The sequence below is a fragment of the Canis lupus genome, chromosome 15, assembly GCF_048164855.1.
Source record: "Canis lupus baileyi chromosome 15, mCanLup2.hap1, whole genome shotgun sequence".
Lineage (NCBI taxonomy): Eukaryota > Metazoa > Chordata > Mammalia > Carnivora > Canidae > Canis > Canis lupus.
In genome coordinates, this window is record NC_132852.1 from 22,324,460 (window position 1) to 22,352,412 (window position 27,953).

General features: G+C 37.3%; 1 protein-coding gene, 1 long non-coding RNA gene and 1 pseudogene across 3 annotated transcripts in view; 2 read left to right on the forward strand and 1 right to left on the reverse strand.

The window, feature by feature from the left end:
- Positions 1–7,376, forward strand: part of MSR1 (macrophage scavenger receptor 1) — a 78,361-nt gene extending 70,985 nt beyond the window's left edge. The window contains exon 10 of the mRNA XM_072776210.1: positions 5,438–7,376. Coding sequence (XP_072632311.1) covers positions 5,438–5,571 — 134 coding nt within the window. The 3' untranslated portion in view covers positions 5,572–7,376. The remainder of the gene's footprint in view (positions 1–5,437) is intronic.
- Positions 1–17,373, reverse strand: part of LOC140604737 (annexin A2 pseudogene) — a 32,996-nt pseudogene extending 15,623 nt beyond the window's left edge.
- Positions 16,682–27,953, forward strand: part of LOC140604741 (uncharacterized) — a 60,277-nt gene continuing 49,005 nt past the window's right edge. For both annotated transcript variants that reach the window (XR_012007553.1, XR_012007554.1), the window contains exon 1: positions 16,682–17,110. This is a non-coding gene — a long non-coding RNA (uncharacterized lncRNA). The remainder of the gene's footprint in view (positions 17,111–27,953) is intronic.

The window sequence follows — 27,953 nt, forward strand, 5'->3', positions numbered from 1 at the left end:
ATCTTTCCTCCCAGTGGCCTCCCGGTAGCAAACTTGGATGAGCTTTATCATACTATTGTGGTCCTCCAGGAATTTGCCCCCATGCATCTGAGCCTATATGCTGATGCATGAAGTTGGACCTGGACCTGGAGCAGTAGGTGCATCTTCGAAGTTTATAGGAGTTTATGCTGCAGCTCCAAACTTGAAAGCAGAAACAAAACAAAATTCTGAGCTTAAATATCATCTCTTATTTAGTACCCTTTTCACATTTCATAATCAATTTTCTAAGTAGAATTTTTAAAAATACAAGAATCAGCTGAAGATCAACAATGTAACTGTACCTCTGAACTTCCCCTCTAGTGAACAGGAGTGAAAACAATCCCAAATGTAAACTATATCCATAGGTCAGAACTCAGGTTTTTACAGACTGCTCCCTGTATCCTGGAAGTTTTAAAATGTAGATGTTTAGATGTCACTTATGGTAACAAAGACAATACTCAGTATGGAATAATATTGTTAATCAACTGTGTACTATATGATCTCATTTAGTGCTGACAGTGCCTGTGATATCCCCAATTTGCATAGAAAAAGTAAGTAAACTTGATAGAGCTGTCACAAAACCCCCCATATTTATACAACTATTATGGTGATTGTGGGAGAAGGGTCAAACTTCATGCCTTAACCTATGTCTTTCCATGAGACAGAATGTCCTTCTAGGATCTTTAAGAATCTCATTTCTAAAGAGCCCGCTTCTTTAAAATCTTAGAATTACAGAACTTTAAATGAAATCTCATAGCTCCACTTCCTCATTCTGCCTATATGCTAAAACAGGGAAAATAAATGTCTTCTGCAAAACTGCTCAACTAGACTTTAGAACTACAGTTTAAGTTGACCCATTCTCTATTCTGATTCCCACCTGATTAAAAAAAAAAATCACAAAAATCAAACCGAAACAGTTTTCTTTCTCTAAGAGGAAGCTGTTGACAAAGTACTTCCCAACTAGAAATCTTAAAAGTAACAGATTCAAATCACCCAGCCATGACTAGATTTAATTAAAATTCATTCAGACTTTTAACCAACAGTGTTTTGCTTCTTCATGCTTCTTCTATTCAGCAGCTAATCTCACATCTCATCACTGTAGTTTTCTAGCTAACATATGAAATATGATCACCTTTTTTATTTTTCAGAAAAGTGGTGAGTTACTGAAGATCAGATTTAAAAATCTCAAATCCTTGAAATAAATATGAATATATGTTATTTTTTTTTAAAGAGATTAAGGGGAAATGGTATTGGTCAAACATATTCTCAGGTTCATAAAATCCCAGGAGCCATGGACAACACATTACTAGCTGTATGCTTTTAGAAACACAAAATCAGTCGATTTGCCCTCCCTCCAGCCCCCAAATTGTAAAGGGAATAAGAGATGTGTACATGCGTAGGTAGATAAATAAATGGATAGATGATAAAGAGATTGGGTTAGAAAATAAAAAACATATCTAAACTGTACACATAAATTTTGCATGTTTTCCCACAAGCCTGAAAGATAGTTCAGAGGCAAATAACAATGAAAGTAGCAACACCAAGAATCCTTGAATAATAGTTATTATGTAAAGAAATAAAAACAAATTTGCTTTTTAATCTTTGAAGTTTACATGAAGGTAAAATTTTATGAATTCTATGCTACCTTTGAATTAATTTTTAATACAGAAAACAATTTGGAATGAGATGGGAAATGCATATTAAATAAATTTTTCCCTCAGGTTCAATAGCCCTGAATGTATTCATGCAAAAATAAAAACAAATCTTGGAAAATCATTTTTATGCCTCTATTTGGGCTTCTGTGCAGTCAGTGAATAGCACCAAGTTTTACATGTTGTCATGTTGTGTTACTTGGCTATATTCTCTTTTATCTTGAGAAAAGCATACATTTTTCCTTAATCTCAGTGTATTTACCTGTGACATGGAATTAACTGCCATTATTTCATAGGGTTATTAGAAGATGTAAATTTTAAAGATCAGATGTGAAGAAGCCTCTAGGATGTTTGCTGTGAATCTTTTCCACAGAGATAAAGGCCAGATTTAGTGAATTGCACAATGTGTTTATCATATCCATGTGTTCTTGGTGGAAAAAGTCCTGGAATAGGAGCTAGGGGTTCTAAATGCAAGCAGCAGTTCTGCTGCTAACTACACACGTGTCATCGGTTGCCACATCTGCCTAAAACCAAAGTCTTCACCAGGAAGTCAGTTCAAGAACAAATGGATTTTGATTGTGTCCACTCAGGTAGGCACTCAAAACAGATTTGTTGAATGACTGAATCTAAAAACGCAGGGGACTGCAGTGAATTATTGATTAAAGGCCTGGGCTCTAGGCAGACATGGGGTAGGAATGCTGGCTTCATCCTGTATCAGCTACATGACCTTGGGCCGAGTTACTTTTTCTTTCTGATTTTTCCTTTCCTCAACAGTAAAATGGCGCTACAAAAGCACTTAACTTTGTAAGTTATTTGACGATTCAATGAGATAACAGATCAAAAGTACTTCCAATGTTTTCAGCCATATCGTAAATTCTTCAAAGAGTGGGCTTAAATGCTCATATTACTACAGCTTTGGTATTCTAACACTCATGAATCCCTTTACTGCTGTTTCTAAAACTTTGTGTTCACATATCAGCACATTAATTGACTACATAATATCTATCTTCTGCTGTCCCTGTGGAGGTGCCCCTGCTGGTGCAACAGCCACCAGGAGGATTCTCACTCTTAATTCTATTTTCCTGGATTGTAAAACTTCTGCACTGCTGAGATCTAAATCCGATGACTTGATCTACAAAATGAGGAGTGAAAGCATCACAATATCCTGGTTTAGAGGCCAGAGAGCCATGCCGCTCTTGTGCTCCCATTATGACAGAGCCACGCTTTGACCAAGAGTTTTATTTATGTTTATTTATACAGTTTATACATGTCTATATACCTTATAAGCACAATTTATAAATGTACTGTTTTGGCTCTCTTCTACATTAACATGGGAGGAGCTTCACTATTTGTGCAATTATGATTATTTGCCTATGCCTATGTTTCTGAGTCACCTTTGGGGGTTTCCCAAAAGTTTATATAGACTTTATATATTTAAAAAGGAAACACACATGCACAAATATATGCACATGTACAAACAAACACAAAAGAGACTGAACTATACCTAGTAAGAGCAACTTGGGAACAAAGAAAAAGTACTCCTGGTAAGGTTTCTGATTTTGAGATTATATTCCCCTAATCTCTTCTATTTTATCTGCCTTAAAATTTCAGGACAAAAAGCGCTCAATACTGTTACAAACATTTAAAAAAAGACTTGAAAAAAATAAAAATAAAAACATGTAAAAATAAATAAATAAATAAATAAATAAATAAATAAATAAATAAATAAATACTTGAGCTCTCCAGGTTGCTACTTTTATAAATGATCAGCACAGGAAAGCCTTTCTTTTCTAAGAGAAACATTGGACACAAATGATTTAATTACTGTTATATGAAATGAACAATACAAAGTTCCTAATTACCTTGGTAATGTAAACCTAAATATAATTTTGTTCCATATTGGGGATCTTTCTAGTAAAGGCACAAATTATTAAAGATTAAGTGAATGTGCAATTTATTTTAAAGGTGGAAATACAAATTTCCTATCTAAGAGTAAATCAAAACATGAGTCTTCTAAGAAAATCTCTCCATAGACATTCTATTAGCTGTTCTTCTGGTATGGATTTTTTTTCTTTAATCCAACTTCCACCTTTCTGTCAGATACACATTTCTAAAATGTAGTTCTGATGATGTCATTTTTTTGGTGACACAATATAAAATTCTGAATATTGTAAAGTCTGGCTTTGGCTTTCTATTCAGCCTTCTCGATGACTCCTTCTACCCTCATTACTGTACTTAGTGTTTTAGATGCCAGGATACTATTGTCTATTGTCATACATCAAACCTTTTCATGCTGCCCCCACTCTATGGAATAACTTTATTTTTTTTAATTTATATTTTTATATTTTACTTTTTTTTTATACATGGAAAACCCCTATCCATCTTTTAAGGTTAGGTCAAATGTTATCCACGTAGTGGTTGCAAAATTCTCAGTATTTGTAATTTATTCATATATGCACATATTACTGTATAATTATGCACATTATCAGCCATGTACATAAACTTTTATTTGGCTATTTGAAAAATCAGCAGGAGTAATGTTTTATATTCCATTATAGATGTCTCTTTGAAAAAAAAGTCTTCATCTAACACTGTGTTTCATTGCTACACAAGGTCTGTTTCTGAGCTGAGGTTATTTCTAAATATGTTTTACATAGCTCTGTGACCGAAAGAGAACCTTTCAACATCATATCGATTCAAATTGAAGAAATGTATTATTGATTATGCTGACAGTATTAAGATATTTATTTACCAGCCACCAGTCTTGCTAAGGAGTTTCTTGAAGTTTAGCTGCTAAATCATCAGTTTCTTGATGGCATGAAATGTTCTTGAAAACTCATCGAGGAGGTTTGCATGATATATTTTTAACAAAACACAATGCAATCTTCATTTAGAAGTTTTTCAAAGGTTCCATTTCTAAATGTCTTAAGTATAAAAGAAAGGGGAACTTTTATATGTGATACATGCAGAAAATCTTTAGAGAATACCAGAAGAACATTTCCAAGCATTATTTTTAAAATAATCTTTTCTTGGCATGCGTGGATGCCTTTCAAAAAGCACTTGTTTTCGTACTCATTGATAAAATAATATCTTTATCTTGAAAGCGGCAGTTAAGTTTGTGTATTCAGTTGGTTAAATATCTCCCAGATAACCTACTGCTAACAGCAGTTTTCCCTTCTAACGTGTCTCAGGAAGAGCTCAAGAAAAAGAGAGTATTAGCTCTGCCTTTTTGTTGTTGTTGTTTGCCTGGGCCTGCAATTAGTAATCCATGGTCTTCTTTTGGGATAGTTTGTAAGTCATATGCTGATTGTGTTAGTCTTAGTTTAATTAAAAATACAGAATATATTTGGTAAATGCCAAAGCACTGGAAACTAAGAAAAGAACTCCAGTATATCATAACATTTCAGAGAATGCCTCATACAGATGCCCTTAGGCCATCAGTATGATCAGTAAAGCTTATTTCCTTTCCTGTTTCTAAAAATAAAACCAATCTGTTAAAACCAATTCATCTCTTATCTAAGATTTCACTGAGCTATGTATGTACCTTTGTTACAGCTCTTATTATTTTGTATTTTAGTAGTTTACACATTGACAGTTGTCTGGGGCAGAAGATTAATTTTTGAATACTAACAGAAAGTATATAAATTGTATATAGATAATAACCAACATTTTTTTGTTAAATTAGCATATAAATTGATGGGTTTGTCCCACTGAAATATAAACCCCAAAACCATACTTACTAATGCACTTACATCTGATTTTTGTAGGTACCGGTCCAATTTGGCTGAATGAAGTATTTTGTTTTGGGAGAGAATCATCTATCGAAGAGTGTAAAATCAGACAGTGGGGTGTGAGAGTCTGTTCACATGCGGAAGATGCTGGAGTCACTTGCACTTTATAATGTATCATATCTTCTTTCATCTTACAAAATCACTGTTGCAAAATGATTTTGTTATTTTGCTCCATTAAAATCAGTTCAGTGAATATTTAAGATATTTAGGAATCCTATTTAAAGAAAGGAATATTTTAAAATCCCTGGATGAACATATTGGACAACTTCATGTTTACTACATGTCTATATTTGAACCATTTCAACTTCTTTAGGTATTTAAATGGGATTTCTAATATAATGACATACATCGAATAGAATAAACTGAAGTTTAAGGCTTCTAGATTACAAATGCCAGTTAATTGAAACACCTTCCAATCACTGACTTCAATTGATCTCTTCACAGAATGACAATTTTTGTCATTTTTGTCTTCTCTGTAATCTATTTAGTTGATTTTAATTTAATTACTTTCTTAATATGAGAAGATTGGGAAGAGCTTTTTTGTGCCAAGTTTGCAAAATCTCTAACCATACACATTTTATGTGGAAACATTTTATCCAGCCATCAAGATCTCTGAATGTGGAATAACTTGGCTGTTAGGTAGCAATGTTCATGATATATTTTGGGCATGATGAAAAACTTAGCAGGAGATTTCACATGGTCAGTAATAACAATGACTGAGAAAAACATGTTTTTATACATGGTCATGTATTAACAGTTTTTGTTTTTACTGAACCACAAGTTAGTTAAAAACAGGGCATATGAGAAAAGGCACAGACCTCCCACCCCCCATCACTCTATGTGTCTTGATAATTGGTAGATCAAAAATGTCATTCTCAACATGGAGCTTAGTTTGATGTGCATTTTAAATTAGGTTGAATAGTTATCATTCTAGGACACTGTGTTTAAAATGTAAATACACTTTAAAATGTAAATTACTCCACTTTAAATAACAGCAGGCAAATGACTTGAGCACAGAAGCTGGTTTCACCTACCTGTCTTCCGAGTCTTTCATGAAATCCATCCACAATTACAACCAGAAAGAGACAGAGAGAGAGATCGATCTGCAGCCCTAAAGGGTCAATGACCCTAAGCTTACCAATAGTCAGCCCATCACCAGGGTAGGTATGTGTATCTTAGAATGTGGAAGGCCACCTGGAACCCAGCGCCTGTACTCTGCTGTCTAGGTACATAAGCAGAAAGACCAGTGATTGCTATTGAAGCCCAACCAAATCTAATCTTGCCCTGAGAAGAATATACATTTCAAGTTTCCTAAGCCCAATCTAGAAGGACATGTGATTAGAAAATAGTACTAGAAAAAAAAAAAGAAAGAAAGAACTAGAATGGAATGGCTCTACTCTTCCTTCTGTAATGGTGATAAGCAAAACCAAGGGCTTATGCATTTTCTTCAGCTCCTGAAGTCTAACTTCACAAATACTAACCAGATAGAAGATTGCCTGCCTCTCACTTACCAAGGCAAAAATGTTCTTTTGAAACTGGAACTATTGGAAATGGCCTGCTGAAAATGCCCTTTATCATGTTACATTCTTCTACTTGTTAACCATGAGTGATTTTTCTCCAGTGTAATTTTGTGCCTAAGAGAATGTGCCCACAATCTAAGCAGACTCTCTAAATCCTGGCTCTACACTCAGCTGGTTATTAATTCCTTGTGCTCAATGACACTAAGCATTTCCTTCAGATGGTAAACAAGATAGTGTAAAAAAGAATCCTTTGCATATCAGCCTATATGAGATGTCTGAGGTCAGTGTCTTTGGATTGTGCATGCTGTATTGATGTAGACAATATGGATACTGGGTTTCCACCTATGTATAGACATTTGTGTCTTTAAAACCAATAAAGCCCTTTTTGTAATTGAGATGCTCTACTAAACTCAGTCTGGTCTAGAAAAGAGCTTAACTGTGCCACTATATTTGGGAGCTTTACTTTGGAATGGTGAATTGCATTAACTCCTTCAAGGAGCAGAAATTTGTGATTTGGGACAGGAAGCGAGGGAAGGAAGAAAAAAAGAAAGATCGCCTGGCCAGAATCATTGCATTCTACTTGTCTAGTCATCTAGTATCGAAATAAATCCAGTGTATACACACACACACACACACACACACACACACACACAATTAAAGGAAGAAAAAAAGAAAGCAAAGGGAGGTAGAAAATAAGAACATCAGTTGGTATTTGAGAACCACACACATTTCTTCATATTTATCTGAATAATTTCAAATAAAAACTTCAATTTTTTTCCAAAATCATGAGAATGTGGTAGTCTGTACTCAAAATGCTCATTTGAGGCATATACCTACTACAGATCATATGGTAATGCTTGATTAAGAGGAAAATGGAACATTTGCAGCCTCAGTAATATATGTGTGATCAGGATTCCGTGATGCTCATGCCTAAACCAATCACTGGCAAGAGATACAAACTTAGAGTCATCAGATCAGAATAATACGAATTAATCACGTTCCAGAGTTGGAAAAGCTCAAGGGTTCATGAAAGCTCAAGGGCCCATGTTCACTGAATGAAATCAAGGTTCTGGCAGAGAGCAGGAACAAGTGAATGGCTATCAGGTAGACAGTTAACAGTGTTTCCACAGAAAGTACAATTAGGAGATGCTTATGTTGAGATATTGTTTAATACATTGAAATGGAATGTAGGAATTTTAGGAATATGTGTTGACACATATATTACTGAGGCTGCAAATGTTCCATTTCCCTCTTAATCAAGCATCACCATATGATACAGCTTATAAAGGCTGACATTTTTAACTACTTTTTCTGTAGTGAATGTTAGGTAACAGATTTTTAAGTGGTTTTCTTTAATCGAATCAATCTTTTTGTCACATCACACAATGGAACACTATTCCTCTCTGATATCTATTGCCTCTTTCATTTTATAGAGTACTGTATGTTTCAAATTTTACTTCTATCATCTAAACAGGTTGTTTTTACACTTGTAAAATCTCTTAACCAAAGGACTTGATTTAGGTGTAGGCTATTATTTAGAATATTAGTAACAAGAAAAATTAGGGAGCATGACATCAGCAAAATGGTAGAATAGGAGCCTCATGTGCTCATTCCCCATAGAAACATTGAAAACCAAGTATGAACTGTCAGAAGCAACCTTGTCAGGACTCTGGAAAACAGTCAGCATTTTACAGCAAACTAAGCAAATGCTGAGTCAAGAGAAAGGCAACTTCCAAACAGCAGGGAAGTTTTGTCGCATTTTCACTCACCCTGGTCTTAGCTGCTCTTGGATTTGGTCTTGAGACAGTGACATCCCAGGTTCCTAGTTTGGGGCCCCGGTCCCCAATTCCAGAGGAAACAGCAAACCTTCTTTGCAAATGCTGCTGTGTGGCCATTGTAACTCCTCTGAAGATTCCCTGAAGGACTGAAGCATTTATCCTGTTGTGTCTAACTCTGAACCCACACTGGAAAAGCCACACGTCTTGCTCAAAAACTCTCCAAACTGAATTAATAACCCTTACATGCTGGGGGCCAAAGGTTACAGATGAAACAGACAACTGGCTGCACAAGGTCTGACAGCGCAAGCTGGGCAGAGTTTCTTTGGATGTTTTTAAAAAGCCATGTATACTGGGGGCTGTAGAAAACTGTGTGCATGCCCAGGGCCAGATATGTGAACATCTGCAAAGACCCAGACAAGTGGCTTCTGTTGTTACTGTTTTTTGTTTGGCTATGGGTGGGGTTTTTTTGGGAAGGGTGGGGCTTGTTTTTGTTTTCTAGTTCCTAGAATTCAAAAACACTAGTGGAACCCAAGCTAAGCAAGAGACTTCAGTGACCACCCATGACAAGAAACACAGTCTCTGGGAAAGTATTCAGAGAAATAATTAAGCAAATAGGCTACTATAGCCTTCAAGGAACAAACCAGAACAAACCATAAGGAAGGGGGAGAATCTGCCTTTCCGAGTTACCACATGATCCTCAAAGGTCCAGTGTTTCACAACAACCAAAAACCACAAAGCATACAGAAACAGGAAAGTAACTCACTGAAAAGAACAAAATAAATGGACAGAAATGGTCCCTGAGGAAGTCGAGGTGTTGGACATACTCAACAAAGTGAAACAGCTGCATAAATATGATTTTTTTAAAAAGATAAAGAACTAAAGACAATCAAATAAGGCACTAAAATGAGAATATCAATTAAAAAGATAGAAATTACCAAACAAGAAAAAAAGAGCCTAACAGAAATTTTGTATCTAAAATGTACAATTGCCAATGTAAACAATTCACTGGAAGAGTTTAGTGGCAGACAGGAACAAGCAGAAGAAAGAACCAGTGAGTTTAAACATACGACTATTGAACTTATTGAATCTGAGAAGCAGAAAGAAAAAAAAATGAGGAAATATAAAAAGAGCCTAAGGTACTTATTGGACGTCATCCACTGGACCAAACAATGCATTGTGGAATCCTAGAAATATATATACACACACAGAGGAAGGGAGGGAAAGCACCTTTGCTAGGACTACATTTTCCAGAATTCTCTTTCCTACATTGTTCTGGCTTACCATGGACCACACCAGACATTTTTATAGGGGAGTTTGGCAGCAGCCACAGCTGAGGTTCAGAAAGTCACTTCAGGGAGAGTAGGGACACTAGTCTATAGGCCCGGCTGGCTCACCAGCTTTGCAGGACCTGTGGCTCTTAGGGTTCCCCTGGAGCCTCCTTTAGTCCTCTCGCTCCTGAGCCAGGCATGTGTGGAGCTCCATGGGGAACTCGTCCCCTTCTGTGGCAGGCCACCTGGACCATCAAGTTGAAGGCAGTAAGGACTAAATGCAGGTTCCAGCTCACCTATGAGGGGTTTGATTTGCCGGAGTTCTCCTCCATTTGTCAGTATCAGAAAATACTGATATTTTCGGACTTCCCTGCTGAAGTGCTGACCCAGCTGATTTCAGATGGCACAGCACCAAGCCCTGGAACAGCAGACATGCATAGACGACTCCTGCGTGCATAGACCCCAATCCACTGTTGCCTAAGGTCAAATCTCTTGCAGGAAGAAAAGGAAGAGTACATGCTCTGGATTTGGAGACAGGGGCCTTGGGCAGAAAAATAGACAGAAGGAAAAGGGTATTTAATCATTGCGATAGTGGGCTGGATATTTAGAGTCTCTTGCATTTTACAAAGCATACAAGTAAAAACTGCAATTGCGTTTAATTGCTTTGGCTGCTGAACTGTGCTTTTTGAAGGCAGTGTTCTCTGCAACTAAAACACACAGACCCAGTTTTTAACAGTTACATACAGCATCAAGCTTTTGTGCTGGAGGTTTTTCTACAAAAATGTGAACTACACCAAGAATTTTAAAAAGGGGATTTACTCTATTACCTTAATAACTCTGAAATTGAATGTAACCCTTAAAGCTCTTTGGGGTTCCCTGAATGAAAACTTTAGAATTCCATGCCTAGAGTAATTTTAGAGTAGGGAGAAAAACAAGACTGAAATGCATTTGCTAATCATCCATTATGAACCTCCCTGGGGCCAAATAAGTTCACTGAAACCTGTAAAACATTGCAGTTTTTTTGTTTTTTTTTTTTTCAGAAAATGGCTTTGATGGTTCATGCTTGCAACACTACCCTAAAAAAGACTGATAAAATCACTGACATAAATTGTTCATTATATTTCTTTTGTCAAAGTGCATAGAATTGTCCCATTCTAAGGATTCTATGGCAGATAAATTGAAAACAGCTACTATTCTGAATAAGCACCTGTTAGGGAATCAGGGCTGCTATCTCTTAGAGAACTAATATGTCTTATATCCAAGTCAGCTGCCAGAATGATTGGGGTATAAAAAAGATAACCTGAGAGTGTTTAGAACAAAAAAAAAAAAAATAAAAGAGGGAAAGAGGGCATCCAGGTGGCCTAGTTGGTTAAGCGTCTGCCTTTGGTTCAGGTCATGTCAGGATCCTGGGATGGAGTTTCATGTTGGGTTCTTTGCTCAGCAGGGAGTCTGCTTATCTCTCTCTCAAATAAATACAGTCTTAAAAAAGAAAAAAAGGGAAAGGGAAAGAAGGAAGGCAGGGAGGAAGGAGAGAGAGATCCAAGTAACAACAAATGTGTTAATCATCTCTTCATTCTATGCTGAAAAATTTGAATGAGGAGGTAGGTCTGTTTGTGATATTTTTAAACATCTTAAGCTAAAGAAATGAAGTAACAAATGAGTTGGGGGGAAAAAAGGGTTGTGGAACTGTAGTAGTAGACAATTATTTTTATCTTAGCACTCAAGTGCTAAATTGAATTCCTACTCAAAAACAGTTTCATTCCACATTGCTGTAGTGAGGGAATCAAACTTAAAGGAACAAATTTATCACAAAAACTTCCTACCAGTGACTGTATATGAAAATTATATTTGGAGATGTCCACCCATAAATTTGACTTCTGTAGAGACACAAGAAAAGCATTTCTTCTTGTTTTTCATTTTAAAATAGAATTACAGTGCACCCTGAGTAGCTCCGTGGTAGAGTGTCTGCCTTTGGCTCAGGTTGTGATCCCAGAGTCCTGGGATCGAGTCTCACATCGGGCTCCCTGAGCAGCCCTCTGCCTGAGTCTCTGCCTCTGTGTCTCATAAATAAAATCTTTAAAAAATAGAACTACAGTATTTTCTGATACTGAGAAAGATTGTATCACATTAAGATAAAGCACGAAGGCATAACATTCTCTGTGGCTTCTGTGCTTCTCGTAGAGACGAACTTCAACAATTCTGATTTGCCAAGTGCCTTCTGCGCCAACAATGAGAGCTGTGTGATCTCAGGGAAAAGGCTGATATTTACCAAGAAACTGGGGGATGTGGTGAGCCTAGGGGGCAGGAGGGCAGGACCTCTATTTCTGTCCTGGCTCTACCTTGTGCTGGCAGCACATTCTGTAGGAAAGTCATTTAGCCTCTAATCCTCACACCCTAGCACAGGAAGTATGAATGGTTCCGTGTGACTTTGCTCACTCAGGGTGTGCTTGTGAGGACCAGATGTGAACGTGAATTACTGACCAGTCAGGAGTGCCTCATTTTCAGGCAGTCCTCCTATTTACTAGCCTTCCCACCTTCGACATTTAAAACATGGATTACTTTGAAGTTGGTTTTGTTTCCTAGACTGTTTCCTTTTCATTATGATGTGACTGAGACCCCTCCCCCAACACACACATCATGGCTTCATTAATTTAATGAATGATAATGTCCTGTAAATAGAGAGTTCACTATGTATCTAGAACTTTTCATTTACTCAGATCTTTGGGAAGGAAGAAATGCTGTGGGAATCAGCTGGGTCTAATTTAGTGAAGGCATTATCTCAAACTGAAAAACACGTCAAACAACAAGGGGATGTTGCCAAGGCCCCTCCCCTGGTGGGGGGAATCCACTTGGCTTGCCCCGTGGAGACACTCCATTCTTGATGTCCATAAGAGCCCTGAGAATGGAATATTACTCAGCCATTAGAAACGACAAATACCCACCATTTGCTTTGATGTGGATGGAACTGGAGGGTGTTATGCTGAATGAAATAAGTCAATTGGAAAAGGACAAATATTATATGGTCTCATTCATTTGGTGAATATAAAAATTAGTGAAGGGGAATAAAGGGAAAGGAGAGAGGATGAGTGAAAATATCAGTGAGGGTGAGAAAACATGAGAGACTCCTAACTCTTGGAAACGAACAAGGGGTAGTGGAAGGGGAGATGGGCCGGGGTTGGGGTGACTGGGTGATGGGCACTGAGGGGGGCACTTGGTGGGATGAGCAGTGGGTGTTATGCTAAATATTGACAAATTGAAGTCCAATAAAACAAATTAAAAGAGGAAAGAAAGAGGAATATTCAGAGACTGATCCTGAGCGAAGCCCTAGCAGAAATCCCAGATCAAGAAGCATTGGCCAAAACACTCCCAGATGAATCTGCTTCCTCTGTCTTCCAAAGTTTTAAGCCCTTTCCTGAGCCCTCCTTCTCTCTCTTTACATAGTTCTTTTCCTCTCTCACTCCAGAAAAAGCTTGGGGTTTAATTTAAAAGCTGTTGGACTGAAACTGGCTAGTCCTCAAGAATGCCTGCCCAAGGTCTTAATCCAAACCACTTCCTCACTGTCGCTTGGCCAGCACCTGACACAGCCCATGCTCACCCTGGGCAGGCTGTGCAAACATGTAGAGGAGGAGTACACCAGAGTGGAAGAGAAGAAACTAGAGCCCTTCGTAGGAAGTGGTTATGATCTGAAGAAGAAAATTGTTTCTTACCACAGAGGAGATTTTATTAGCAGGGGCATAAAAGGATAAAGCTTGGCGAACCTGAGTAGAACATGAAGAGCTGAAAACACACAAACCAATTGCTCCAAGAGCAAAAACTCCAACTCAGGAGATTTTAATTGCATTTAAGGGCCATCTGGGAACCACTGGAAAGCCGTGGAAAGGGAAGTAATATCTAACGATGATCGTGGCTAGAAGAAAAGCTGGATATCTGCAGGCTGGAGGGGCTGGTGGTGCATAATACTCGGCATCTGTTTAGCTTGATTATGGGTTTATTTAAGCTAAAACTGATCATCTGCTCACGCTCCACAGATTTAGAGCAGGTCACTACATCTGGATTGGTGCCTCCCAATGCCCCCGTTGATGAATTAGCATGAAATTAAGCCAGCCAATGACCCCTTTCTATGCTTATCATTTTTTCATCTTTAAAACAACACATTTACACTTCGACTCCTTCAGTGTCACTGTTGTGATAAAATCAATCTGGTGGGCTGTGCAGCTTCCACAGATTTTCCTAACATTTCAATTAGCATTATTGCTGTCCAGGAAGAGAAGGTGAGAAGCAGAGAAAACTTGTCTCTTTCATACTTAAGGAATAAGTCTAGCTTGGCATAATTCAGAGTATAGAATTACGTGTGTAGGATAAATTTTTAATATATGATAATGTAAGTTTCTTAGTGGTTCTGATTAATCACTGTGGCATAATGAGCTTGCTTTATTGTATAATTCATGTTATGACATTACCAGGTGCTGGGCTCGTTAGTAATAAAGACAGTGCTTTAATTTCCATATTTTTCTTAAAAGGCTTAAAAGCAAGGCCCACTTTGGCCTATTAAAGGCACAGTTTTGTGTGGAAAGTTTTAGGGAAAGAAGTTTTGGCACAGACCACAAAGGCTGATTCTTCTCTCACTTACCACTACCTTTGTTTAGGTCTCCTGGTCAGTTGTGAGTTTAGGGCTGGTTCCACCAGATAAGGGTTTAAACCCCATAAATATCAATCCATGGACATCAATTGTCCCACCTCTACACATGCAGGTAATGAAAGTACTTAGGGACTTCTGGTTAAAATCCATAAAACAATGAGCACCTGAGGGTAATTTTAAAGATTGGTATTATGTAAGAAATCATTTAGAAAGAAGAGTTTCTTGACGTTAAAATGCTGAAGGGAACTTCATTAAAACCTTTAACAAGGCTGATGGACAGAGTCCTTACATCTACTTTAACTCGGGTGTTGAAATTCTGGCTTCCCAGCTCTAGAGTCTTAAATACATGTTTAGGATATAAAAGTATGTAGTAGGATGCTAATTTAAGGAATTTGTCATTTTGAAGGATTATAAATGTGTTTTCATGATCAGAAGTTCTTTATGATCCAGATACAGGCTTTCATGCCAGATCCATATTGAACTACAAAGTAGGAAGATAAGGCTTATAGAGAATTTCTGTTTCCTCTGCTGTTCTTGGAACTGGAAAGTCTTAAAACTAAATGCTTTAAATTTACATTGAATGGATTGACTTCCTTCTCCACCAGCAGAGGGAGACCTATGTCTATCCCTCCCAATTTCCCCAAGAATTTTACTGGCTGTGAGATCAGAATAAGGCTTTCCCTGTTCAACTCAGGGTTTCCATTCCTGCTTTCTCTAAGTTCATTAAACTTAGGATTCATCTTAGTGTTCCAAGAATACATTTCCTTTCCTTTATTGCCTCATTATGGACACTATTTGAATTCTATCGTGCCCAAAGTATCACAGAGGGTCTGAGATTTCAAACAGGTAAGATCCCCGATAAAAACAACTGAGACCCAAATAATAAGCATCCCTGTTGTTGAAATCCCCTACCATTGGGAATGTCTCTGTGGTTGACCTTACTTCTCTTTTGCCTCTCAAATACCTCTTAACGTTTTCCTCTCAGGCTCTAACATAGTGCCCGATGCCTGTTAATCGTTTGTGCATCACAAATCATTTTATTTCACTTTTCTTTCGCTATGCCCCTAACCAGAGCCTGACTTTTCTTTGAATCCATTGACAAACATTGACCAAATAGAGTTACTCTGAGAGGATCTATTATGAGCTGCTAATCTTATAGTTCAGTTTCGAAGAGAGAACATCACTGAACCTTCATTAAGAACTCAAAACAGGCAAGCATTTATCTGGGTTCCATGAGGAAAACAAAAATGAGTAAAATCTGTTAAACAGGAGGTGGCCAGGAAGAACCACCATGGCTATAGATGTAGGAGTTCATTATTTATAATCTGCAGACTTTAGCAAATAGATAGGCTCTGTTGCTTAATGACTCAGTCTGGGTAGTTGTTGAAATAAGGCTGAACACATGTTAGAAAGCCAATCTCCATCAAGCAGATGTGATACCAAATTGTGAGGCCATAATACTGGTACGAAGGCTTCCCAGGATCTTGCTGGGAGTGTGTGATCCCAGTGAGTCCGTGCCAGCAATATCCGTTTCAACTTGTGGGGGCCTCTGGTCCAGTAAACCTGAATGTATAGATGCTTATATCAACCTCCTATAGCCTGATCTCTGGTATTGGAACTTATTATTTGGATCCCAATGGAATATCCCTCCTCTTTGTCCTAGTCAGCATTCAAAAAGAAACAGAGCTCTTAACCCACCCCTTCACTCTCATGCACCAAACTCCTTGATCCTCTGGTATCTCTCCAGCTATCATTTGAAAGTAGTTCAACTCTTTTATCACTTTATTCTACTGGCAATGTAATACATAATATTACAGTCCAGTGCTTCTGAACAATGCCCCATTTACAAGATAATGTGAATAACTACTAGTTCAAGCACAGAACTGTTAATAGACCATAAAAAGGTATTTGTTCATATAAAGTATCACTCATTTGCTTTCCTATCATACCCTTTATCTAAGCACTGCACTAATGTGTCTATGCGGTAATAATTTCATTTTTGAACTTTAAGATAAGTCTTTAAATGACTCAAGCATCTGTGTAGCTGAGGAAGCATAACCTTTCCTAAGTGTTGGTGCCAGGCCATATTAACTGGGCTCTCTGAACACTTGGTGAATTCTCAGCACATTTTAACAAGTTAAAGCTAATGGAAAACAATTTACAACTTAAATAGGAGACAGCTATAAATAAATATAACAACTTGGTTATAAAACTTTTTCTCTAGCTGAACGTTCTCTCAAATAATAATGGTGACATCTCAGAATCGATAGCTTTCATAGAATGGAAATGGATAGAAGAAACTGGAAATAAATAGAAATATAAAAGAGAGAAAATCGTTGATTTCCCAGCATTCGCAGTTTCCAAGGATTTATCAGGAAGACAGAGTAGCAAGAGGAGGTGAAGGATAACATCCCCATTCCAGCCAGGGCAGAAGGAGACCTAAGGTAGGCCTGGCTGCTGAGTAAGCTTTGTCAAGGTTCAGTCCCACGCTTTGCACTTAGCTATCTGAAATGGTGCAATAGATGGCCCAGCCTGCAGAGGGAACACAGAAATGGGAAACGTAAGTGCATACCATGGTAGGCGAAAAGGCAAAATAGAAGGAACACAGCATCCAAAATACGGGAAACCTGGCTTCAAATCCTGACTGCTCATGAGTTTGCAACTCCTGTAGCCTTAGGCAAATCATTTGACCTTCCTTACTCACTGGTCTTCTCTTTCATTACTATGATGTCATAATAATTATCGAGAACCATGGTAATCTTCTACCTCACTGGACAGTTCACTGTTATGCACTGTAGCTTGGCTCAGTGTTTGGAAGAGCTGACCAGTTGTTGGCATATTTGGTCATAAATAATAGAATTGAGGTTTCCAGACCAAAGGTGAAGCAGGGAGAGGCATAGCAAGAGAACAGGGCCTATTAAAACTCAAACTGATCTTAACAATGGAATGAAACCAATGATTCTGGGCCACCTTGGAGCCTGCAAAGCTGGGGCAGAACCCAAGTGGGATGAGCTAGATCACACCAAGTGTGGTGAGCAGTTGGGGTCATAGCATTCAGCCTTGGGACATGATGAGCCTCTGAGCTCTGCAGTGAGAATTGTAAGCACAGTATCCCACAGGAGCCAAAGAGCTGGCACTGCTGCTTTGTCCTAGCCTAACCTGACCATGGCAATGATTACATTCTAAGATTTTCTATTCTTCTGCCTGTTTGTTCCAGAATAGCTTGTGTCAAGGTGAGATTGGTATTCAAACTAAAAGCTGTTTTATCAGCAAAAATAGGAGATTACTCACTCTTGACTTCCCTTATAGATTTATGAATAAATTCCTCTAATATTTCTCTACCGAGCCCTTAGAAAATGGTCTTCATTACTTAGGGGTCTGCTGCTAGGCAGTTTCTCCTGGGTTATGTCTCCTGCAATAGTTTATTGTCTAGACAGCTAAGTATTGCCCAAGTGCCATCTCCAGAATCTGAGATGTGGTCCATAGGATCTATCTCACTGTGATAACATCCAAAAACAGAGGCTGATATATTGCAAAGCCAAGACCAGTACTAAAACTAGATTTTCAATTCCAGGTTTTTGGTTTTTTTTTTTTTTTTCAAAGATTTATTTATTTTTAAAGATGTATTTATTTAATTTTTAAAATAAATTCATTTTTTATTGGTGTTCAATTTGCCAACATATAGAATAACACACCCAGTGCTCATCCCATCAAGTGCCCCCCTCAGTGCCCGTCACCCAGTCACCCCAACCCCCACCCACCTCCCCTTCCACCATCCCTAGTTTGTTTCCCAGAGTTAGGAGTCTCTAATGTTCTGTCTCCTTTCTGATATTTCCCACTCATTTTTTCTCCATTCCCCATGATCCCTTTCACTATTTTTTATATTCCCCAAATGAATGAGACCATACAATGTTTGTCCTTCTCCGATTGACTTATTTCACTCAGCATAATACCCTCCAGTTCCAACCACCTCGAAGCAAATGGTGGGTATTTGTCGTTTCTAATGGCTGAGTAATATTCCATTGTACACATAAACCACATCTTCTTTATCCATTTATCTTCCAATGGACACTGAGGCTCCTTCCACAGTCTGGCTATTGTGGACATTGCTGCTATAAACATCGGGGTGCAGGTGTCCCGGTGTTTCATTGCATTTGTATCTTTGGGGTAAATCCCCAGCAGTGCAATTCCAGGTTTACACAACCAAGACTGTATGCCATTCCTGACCTCAGAGGCTATGTGACTCTACTCCACTTTTTCCTTCGTTTCTTTCTGAGGTAGGACACAGGAATCCTGTTATTTGCCCTTTATTTCCCCACAACCTAAATCTTAGGTGAGTGACAGTGGTGGAAGACCAGAAGTGTGCTTCTGCTTTGAGACCTAACCTAGCATGGTTATCACTGTCACTCTCTGCTGCTTTTCACAACTTTTAGGTAGAGAGTAGCATGAATTAGGCAAGTACGCAAAAACATATGTTGGTCCCTATGTTTAACTTCTCTACCCCAATAGCAATCAAAAGTACAATTTCTTAAACCTTATTTATGAAAAATCCCAAAAATCTGATAACTGCAGAATAAAATTACAAAACCCTTTGAAAGGCATTGTTTTTGTTTTTTGTTTGTTTTTGGGTACTCCAAGAGGCAGACATCAAAATACACTTCCAGTGAAATAGATTGAGGGAATGTCTAAGGGGTAAAGGGGAAAGAAAGTTGAAGAGTGTAGACTATGACACAGGGCTGATACCTATGGAGAGAAAGTAAAAGGAATGGGGAGCAGGAGTTGGGTAGGAATAATCTTGGACTGCAAAGTAGTTCTAAGAAAATTTCTTCCAGGCCAATGGGGAGTCCCTGAGCCAGAGTTTCCTGTCAGAGGAGACCTGAATTAAGCAGGAATAGCCTGCCTTAGGACCCCACTGTGCTCAATAATCAGCTAGGAGCAACCTGCGCAAGTGCAACATCACCTTCCTAACTGTAGTGATAGATTCAGAGGGGTAGCAACCAGGGCCTTCATCAATCAAGTATGTCATCAAGTATGTCATCTACAGTATGAGATTGAGAAGTGCATGTTCATGGTCACTACAACATATAGTCACAAGAAAAATAGCAAGAGATTTCATCATCATGAATAGAGGGATTGGATTTCATAAAACGAAACTAAAAACCCTCTGTTTTACCCGAACAAATCTAGGATCACTAATTCCAATTAAAATGGTTACAGGATTTTAGAATCTGTTATTGGCTTTTGTTCTTGTTTTTGTAAAACTTCAGCTGACTCCAGAACTATATAGAAGGGAAAAAGAAAAAGAGAAGACACCCTTAAAAAAGAAAGAATGGAAAAAAAAAAAAGAAAAAGAAAGAATGGGTGGGAAAACTTGCTTCTCCAAATATGAAAGTATCCTAGCACTATACTAATGACAAAAGGTAGTAACAGTTCTGGAATAGACAAATAGAAAAGTGGAATAGAATTTAGAGCCTGGAGTAGAGAAGCACATACATGGAAGCTTGATATAATAGAAAGTTGTAAAAGATGTTCTTATTCTGAGAAAAGTAGTCTTCAGTATATGAGGACCAAAACTGAAATCACTTCCTGATTTTACCAAACATAAAAAATAATTCCTAGTCAATTAAAGATGGAAATGTTTAAGCCAATCTGTAAAAGGAGAAGAAAAAATAATGCAGAGGGATATCTTTATAACTTCCTTATAGTAAATAATTCTTGAATGGGACAAAAAATATAAATTATAATGAAAAGATTGATAAATTTTACTGCACTAAAATATTTATAGGAATCTAAATATGTAAAAGACAAGCCAAAAGCTTGAATGCATATGATAAGACAATAATCAGTTTCCATAAAACTACAGAGCATGTAAAATCAATATAGAGGAAAGCAAATGACTCAGTAGGAAAATAGACAAAAGATATGACAGGGAGCAAACCAAGTGGTAACTAAGAAAGCAAACTAAATCACAATAAAATATCACTTTGGGGAAAATTTTAAAAGTCTAACAGTTGCAAAGGTGGAGAAAAGAGAATTCTCATAAGTTTCCAATGAAAATTTAACTTATAAAAAAAAAAAAAAGAAAGAAAATTTAACTTATAATGATCAATTTGAGCAAATTTTCATTATCTAATTTTTAAAATGCACATGCCTTTTAACCATCTATCGTACTTATAAGTTTTAATCTTTTAGAGAATGGCATCATAGAATTGTTCATAGTAGCAGTGGAAAAAATCAACTGACAAAGTTTTAAATTTCTTAAAACTTTTTAAAAAGTTGTGAGAATTTAGACAGAATTGCATCATGCTGAGTTAAACGATACTCTCCTGCCCTACAGTTAAATAAAAGAGAGCTACGTTAACAGCCCTGTTAAATGATATTGAGAACAAGCAAAGTAAGTTAGACTGCCCTGAGAAATATTTGGTACTGGAAATAAGCCTGTGAATCATCTGAAGTAATCTGCTTTTAAAATTTAGGATTCTTTAATTTCAACACTATCAGACTCATGAGGGTTCTCTTTAAGACCCTAACTCTGTGCCCCCAAGGTCAAAGACATAATGTTAAACCCTGTCCAGTCTCAAACTTTTCTGCCTTTCAAGACCTTCCCTAAAATCAGCCAGCCCATTTCCTAAAACTATAAATATCCTTTTTGCTTTCCCTTCTGAAACATTTTTAATATGGCATCAATCTTGTGTTCTCTACTGAAGTAAGTCCAAATAAACTTTACTTGATCATCAAATTTTTGGGGTGGTCTTTGGGGGCAATCAACAGTAGTATATTCAAATGAATATACTATAAAGAAATTGTTTAATATAGTATAAAGAAATTGTTTAGAGTCGTATGTACCAATATGAATAAATGTCACATAGTATTGACTTAAAAATAATAGCAATAAAACAGAAGTTGCTATAAATAGTTTAGTTCCATACATATAAAATTTAAATAAATGCAAATCAAAAGTACAATTTATTTAAAGATACATAAAATGTGATCAAAGTTGAGCAAGCACAGACTATACACCAAATTGAGGATTTGGAGACTGGGGAATGAGAGAGCTGGGATTGCAGTCAGGAAACATACAGGAAGTTGTCATGTTTTAACTCCCTAGATAGGTAGTGGCCTCCTAGCTGTTCATCACACTCTTATTTAAGCCTCTTTTGCAATTTTAATTATTTCATAAATAAAGGAAAAAAGTATTGTTGGGGTATGACATTTGGAGGTGATTCTAGAAAGAGGGAATGATAATATAAATGCAGTAGAGTGTTCAAAAATAAAAAGTAACCCCCCCCCCCCCCAAAAAAAAAAGTACAACCTGTCCTTTGGATTTTAAGATCTAGTAAATTCTTAATATGGTGGCAGTGGTTGGGGCACCAGGGTGGCTCAGTTGGTTAAGCATCTGACTCTTGATTTTTGGCTCAGGTCATAATCTGAGTTGTGAGATGAAGCCCCACTTTGGTCTCCGTGCTGGGTATGGAGCCTGCTTAAGATTCACTCCCTCTCCCTCTGACCCTTCCCTTACACATGCATATTCTCTGTCTCTGTATACTATTTTTAAAAATGGTGACGTTGAAGTGGGAAGGATGGAGAATGAGAAGAGATTAGAAACTGTGGAGGTAGAGACAGGGAATGGCATTAAGAAAATCTGCAACAAAATTCACCCGAGTAAATTTGAAGATCTAACTGGCTTTTTAGATGTTCATGAATTAGGCAGCACCCCATCTAGCAAGTAAGGGGAGTTCCACTGAGCTACAGAAAAAGAAAGGTTTTTAAAGCTGAAAAGGGAGCTGGAAAAAGAACTTATCAAAGAACATATTGTTTCAGGTAAGGTTGCCCTCTTAAGAGAAATGGGGGGGGGGGGGTGGATTATCTCCTGGTGTTGACCAGGAAATTCTATTATGGCCCCTTTCAAGATTGTATTCTTGCAGGGGTGGGAGGAGTGGTTTCAAACTGCAGGTATTTTAGGTATTAAGCCTTGGTTTACTGCGATGGGGCCTGAACACAAGTGACTCCATTTTGGGCCTGTGGTTTTCTTTTTAACAATGTAGACAACTTTTAGAAAAGAGCTATTTTATCCCAACTTTATTCTGTTGTAAGATGGTCTGGGCACAGTTCAAAAGCAAACCTACCATGAAGTGGTTTATCATGTCTGCTTTTTTCTGTGTACACTGCCACACTTTAAACCAACAGACAATGTAATCAGCCCCTCTACTGAGAGGCAGCAAAAGCACAAGTATTTGTAGTCGAGTGTTTTGCATTTTTTAGAGACCATAATTGCTTTGACTACAGGCCACTTTACATAAATGAGAAACAGCCAAAAAAAGGTCAACAGGGTGGTTACAGTGAAGTAAATTTACTTAAGAGTTTCTAATTGTTGACTTAGCTGTAGGGGGATAGAGGGCAAAGGAGAGCCAGAGAGGGATAGATCCAGGAATCAGGAAAAGCCAGAGAAAAGCAAGAGAAATAAAATAGTATGAGAAGTGAGGATTAGGAAAAGCCTTCCTCAATTTGCAATTACTGACCCATGAGAGCACGTTTAATACTTCCTTTGCCTTCAATAAATACATTCACAATTAAAAACACATTATCTGCACATAACACATTGTAAAACTATGTGCTCTCTTCTTGAAGCAGCCAAGCTCAAGTATTTAACTAAATGCTTACAAAAATGTTAATCCTGTGGCAACAATGTCTGGAAAGTTCTATATACCAAGTGAAGTCAGAAATAAATTATCACAAACAAAGGCTAAACCACAACCTCATACTAAAATATAAAAGTAGCAAGTAAGAATTCAGTAGTAATAATCAAAGTGAAATATAGCTGTTGATCTGCCCTTACTGGAGTTACTGGGCTTAACAATTAATAATACAGAGGGCCAGTTAAATCTGAATTTCAAATAAAAAACAAATATATTTTTGAAGTGTAAGTATGCTCTATGCAATATTTAGGACATACATTAAAATCATAATTTGTGGATTACATAAACTTCAAATTTAACTGAGCGTTCTGCATTTTATCTGGCAGTCCTGGTTTGTAGATGCTCCCACTGGCTTTCCAACTTGAATTAGACATTTATGTTCTTTCTTTCTCCCCCTTAATTTCATTTCCAATACCCATCATGTTTTTCTGATTTTCCTACACTGTACTTCTTCCTGTGAAGTAACAAACTGAATACGGTTTCATTTCTCCAAGATCTTATATTTTAGACTAATTGCTTTACTCACAACCTTCTCGGAATTATCTAGTCATACTTTATTTGATGTATCTGTAATAAAGTTCATTAGCATGCTAATCCTCCACAAAGTTAATTTTGTTCAGAAGACCTGGTCCTAGATTTTATGTCCTTGAATTGAAGGGGAGGAAAACAGATACTTTTTTCCTCTACCCATCTTAGGTCACTGCCTGTGGCGTTGCAAATTAGAGAAAAAAAAGACAAGTTAACAAAGAGAAAAACAGAAGTTTACTACTGCATGTAGGGCCCAGACAAACAGGAGTACCAGATGATGACTACCTCAAAGGGGTGGTTGGAACCTAGATTTACCTAGCATCTTAACAAAAGAACAGTACATTTGCAGGAAGTCCTAAGACAAAGGTAAAGGATTTTGTTTTCCTAAAGAAAGGAAAATCTGTCATTTCCTGACAGATTTTTGAAAAGTTAATATTTAGAGAAATCAAAGGAATGTAAGGGTTAGTCAAGTTGGTCATGTGGATTCCTCTGATGCCATCTGTGGGCTGATTGGGGTCTAGAGTTGTCTTTGATTAACTTCTGTCCCCCTGAAGGGGGGGGTGCAATTCATAAATTTATGCCCTGCTTTTAAGCAAATATGTAGAGGGCACGAAGTTCTTGGATCTGCTTCATCTGAATTGCCTTCAGTAAAATAATCTTCATGCCAAAGTGACCTTTTCGGGGTAGTATATTCTGTTCCCTTTGAAATTTTGGCCTTTGAGTAAATGCAGTTAGAAAACATTTGCAATTATACCACCATCATTTTCATTAAAGAAGCAAGCAATGTTATCTTAGCAGAAATGAGAAATTTTAAAAATTTTATTTTGAATATGCTCTGGGAAGTAGACATGGTTAAGTATGTTAATAGAGATTAATTTTTCAGAAGTAGCTCATATGAAACTATGTACCAATTTCCATCAATCCCTCTTTGTAAGCTAAGGTACAATAAAACAGTCAAGATACTTAAGGACATTATCACTCCAAATCCAAATAGATTTCATCAATTAACATTATAGTTTAATAATATATATGTAAAAAAGGATAGAAATTATATATTCCAGGGTGATAAATTTATCTTGGTGAATTTTAAATATACATTAAGTTTTTCTTATATGAAGAGGTTTTAATATACTAGATTTTTCTAAAACTAGTTTTGTTACTGTACTCAAGTCTATTTCCTGTGAAATTAACTATTTGTAATTTGGTTTGTGCTGAATATAACCTATGAACATTTTAAGGGTTAAGATGAACAGATTTTATTCCTTTCCAAATAAAGTATATTTCTATAGTATTGATTATATTGAAATCCAATAGCTTCAATCTTCCCAGTAGCATCGGAGGATGAAGCCAAAGGCTTTGCAGTAAAGCTACCATGGGACTAGCCCTAGCTCCATTGATTTCTGCTGGGTGATATTATAAACCTGAATTCTGAATTTTAATTTTCATTTTTATATGTGATCTAATTAAAACTATCTCATAAGGTTGTTGTGAAAGCTAAAAATACTAATGCAAGCTAAGTACTTAGCCAGGCGTCTGGCTCATTCTAAGTGCTCATGGCAGTTCTTATCAGTGGGAAGTCAAAGCTGATTCTGTCCATTTTAAGGCAGCACTGCTGTATTATACGGATGTTCACAATCATTTGGAATTCCTTACACCTTCTGCGTAGAAAAGGAAGTACCTAGCAAAGCAAGATCAGAATGTTCTCAGAAACCTTCCAGTGCTCAATCCCATTCTTCCTTGTCCATTTTGCCATCTTCCTCTGCTACAGCTGCTCAGTACCTTTATATGGTTCCCCATCAGAGGTGTCAGAGGAGGATGGGAATAGAAACTTTTTAAGCAGATATCATTTCTCCAAATCTCCTACCAAAATTAGATCTTCAGACTTACTTTCTTGCAAACCCTACCTCTGTTAGCTTTTATATGAACCGAAGTGTTAGTATCAGATGCAATCTCTTTTACCTCTCCCATGGCGGCAGAGAGTGCTAGCACTTATCTCTCTTCTTCCTGGGAATGCAGTTGCAGAGGGTATGGCCATACTTCCAAGTTCTCATTAAAAAGGAACATGAGAAGAAATGATATACACCATTCACAGGCCTGGTCCACAACATTTTCCCTCTCTTTCCTCTTCCTCCTCCTCCTGATCCTTCATTATCAATCTCAAAGACACCACTAAAGATAACCATATTATAGAAATCAGCCTCTGCCAGCTTGAGTCCTACTGGATGGTAGAGCTACCAACCAACAACATATAAGAAATCCTTATACGGGTGAGAAGTAAACATTGCATTAAGCCACCAATATTTCTGGGTTTATCTGTTATAGCAACTAGTGAGCATTTCCTTACCCTGTACATGTATTGTTATTTAACATGAGCTTTATTTTTTTAATATTAATTTGAGAGAGAGGGAGAGAGAAAATCTCAAGTAGATTCAGTAGAGTTCAGAGCCAGAAGTGGGGTTTGATCTTATAACCCTGAGATCACAACTTGAGCCAAAACCAAGAGTTGGATACTCAACCGACTGAGCCACCTAGGTGCCTCTAATATGAGCTTTAAATTAGCTACCCAGAAGAGACACATAGGAAATTTGAAATAAAAGTAGAATTTTTGAAGTAGGGAATATTTTTAGATCATTTAATTTGTTTATGTCTTGTTGATTCTTTAATCCTATATTTGGAAGATACAATCCAGAGTGGTGAAAATTGTACTCCTTTCTCTGTGCCACAGCAATTTAGCTTACCTATCCATCTATATTTTCATTATGACCATGAATATAACATATAATCTCTGGTAAAGGGGGGAGAATCCAGTACATTGTTGGTGGATCGGGCAAGAAATACTGGCTGTCTAGAATGAGAGAGGATAAATTGCTCTCTCCTGTAGCATGTCCTCCTCCCATTAGATTTAGGATGAATGCCTAAATTTGAAAGGAATAGTTTATTAAAATCTTCATAAGCAGAAAAAAATGTGTAAATTAAAACATAGGGTGTCAAATATGATTGCATGTGTAGGGTAAGAAGACACTGACCTAAGCAGGGACATCCTAGGGTGTTCCTTCCAGGATATTTGGCTATATAAATAACTTGGTTAAGAATGTATTAAAAATAAATGGGAGGAAGAATAATTTAGTGATTAACATCAAGAATAATGGGTACAGAAAAAGCACTAACCTACTTACTGTCCAATCAGTACATGTGAAGGCTGTTTTCTAGTGCACTGGCATTTTTTTTTTTCCTGTTTGTGTTCAGAGATCATTTTTTTTTTCAAGTCTTCTCAAAAGTTTTCAGTCTAAGGATGCCTGGGTGGCTCAATGACTGAGCATGTGCCTTTGGCTCAGGTCGTGATCCCTGAGTCCTGGGATCAAATTCCACATCAGGGTCCCCACAGGGAGACTGCTTCCCTCTCTCTCTCTCTCTGCTTATGTCTCTGCCTCTCTGTGTGTCTCTCATGAAGAAACAAAATCTCTCTTTAAAAAAAGTTTTCAGTCTACTAATGACCTTGCTGTATCTAAAATGCAATCTCTTTCAATGTTGACCGCACTTCTGCATTTGGCAGCTAACAAGTAGGGAGCGTATATCATACATTACTATAGAGTAAGAATTTAGAATTGCTTATTTCCTAAAGAAGATTAAAAACTAATAGGTAAGTCAAGGTGAATAGAAATAAGTATATGTGAACTCAGATGTGAGGAATACAAAACTAACATGTCTTATAAGAGAGCGAAGTGTCGTGGAAAATTAGAAGAGAAAATAATTATTGGAGGCATTGAAATGAAAATAGGCAAATGGAATCACACTAGAATGGCTTTCTGAAAAAGTTCAATAAGAGTTGGGAGGGGCAAGTTTCCAGGTAGTAGGAAAGTACATAGAATTGACTTAAACGAGCATGATACGTGCAAGGGTTAAGAGCACCAATGATTATTATAGAAAGACACAAGAATACCTTTCAAAACTAGGGAGTAGGAAAGGAAGTGTTCATGGCTAGCTGGGGGACTCAGAGCCTAAAAGTACTTCAGAGTAGAATAATCAGAACATGTAGCCAGAAGAAAAGATGGTCAAAGATGCC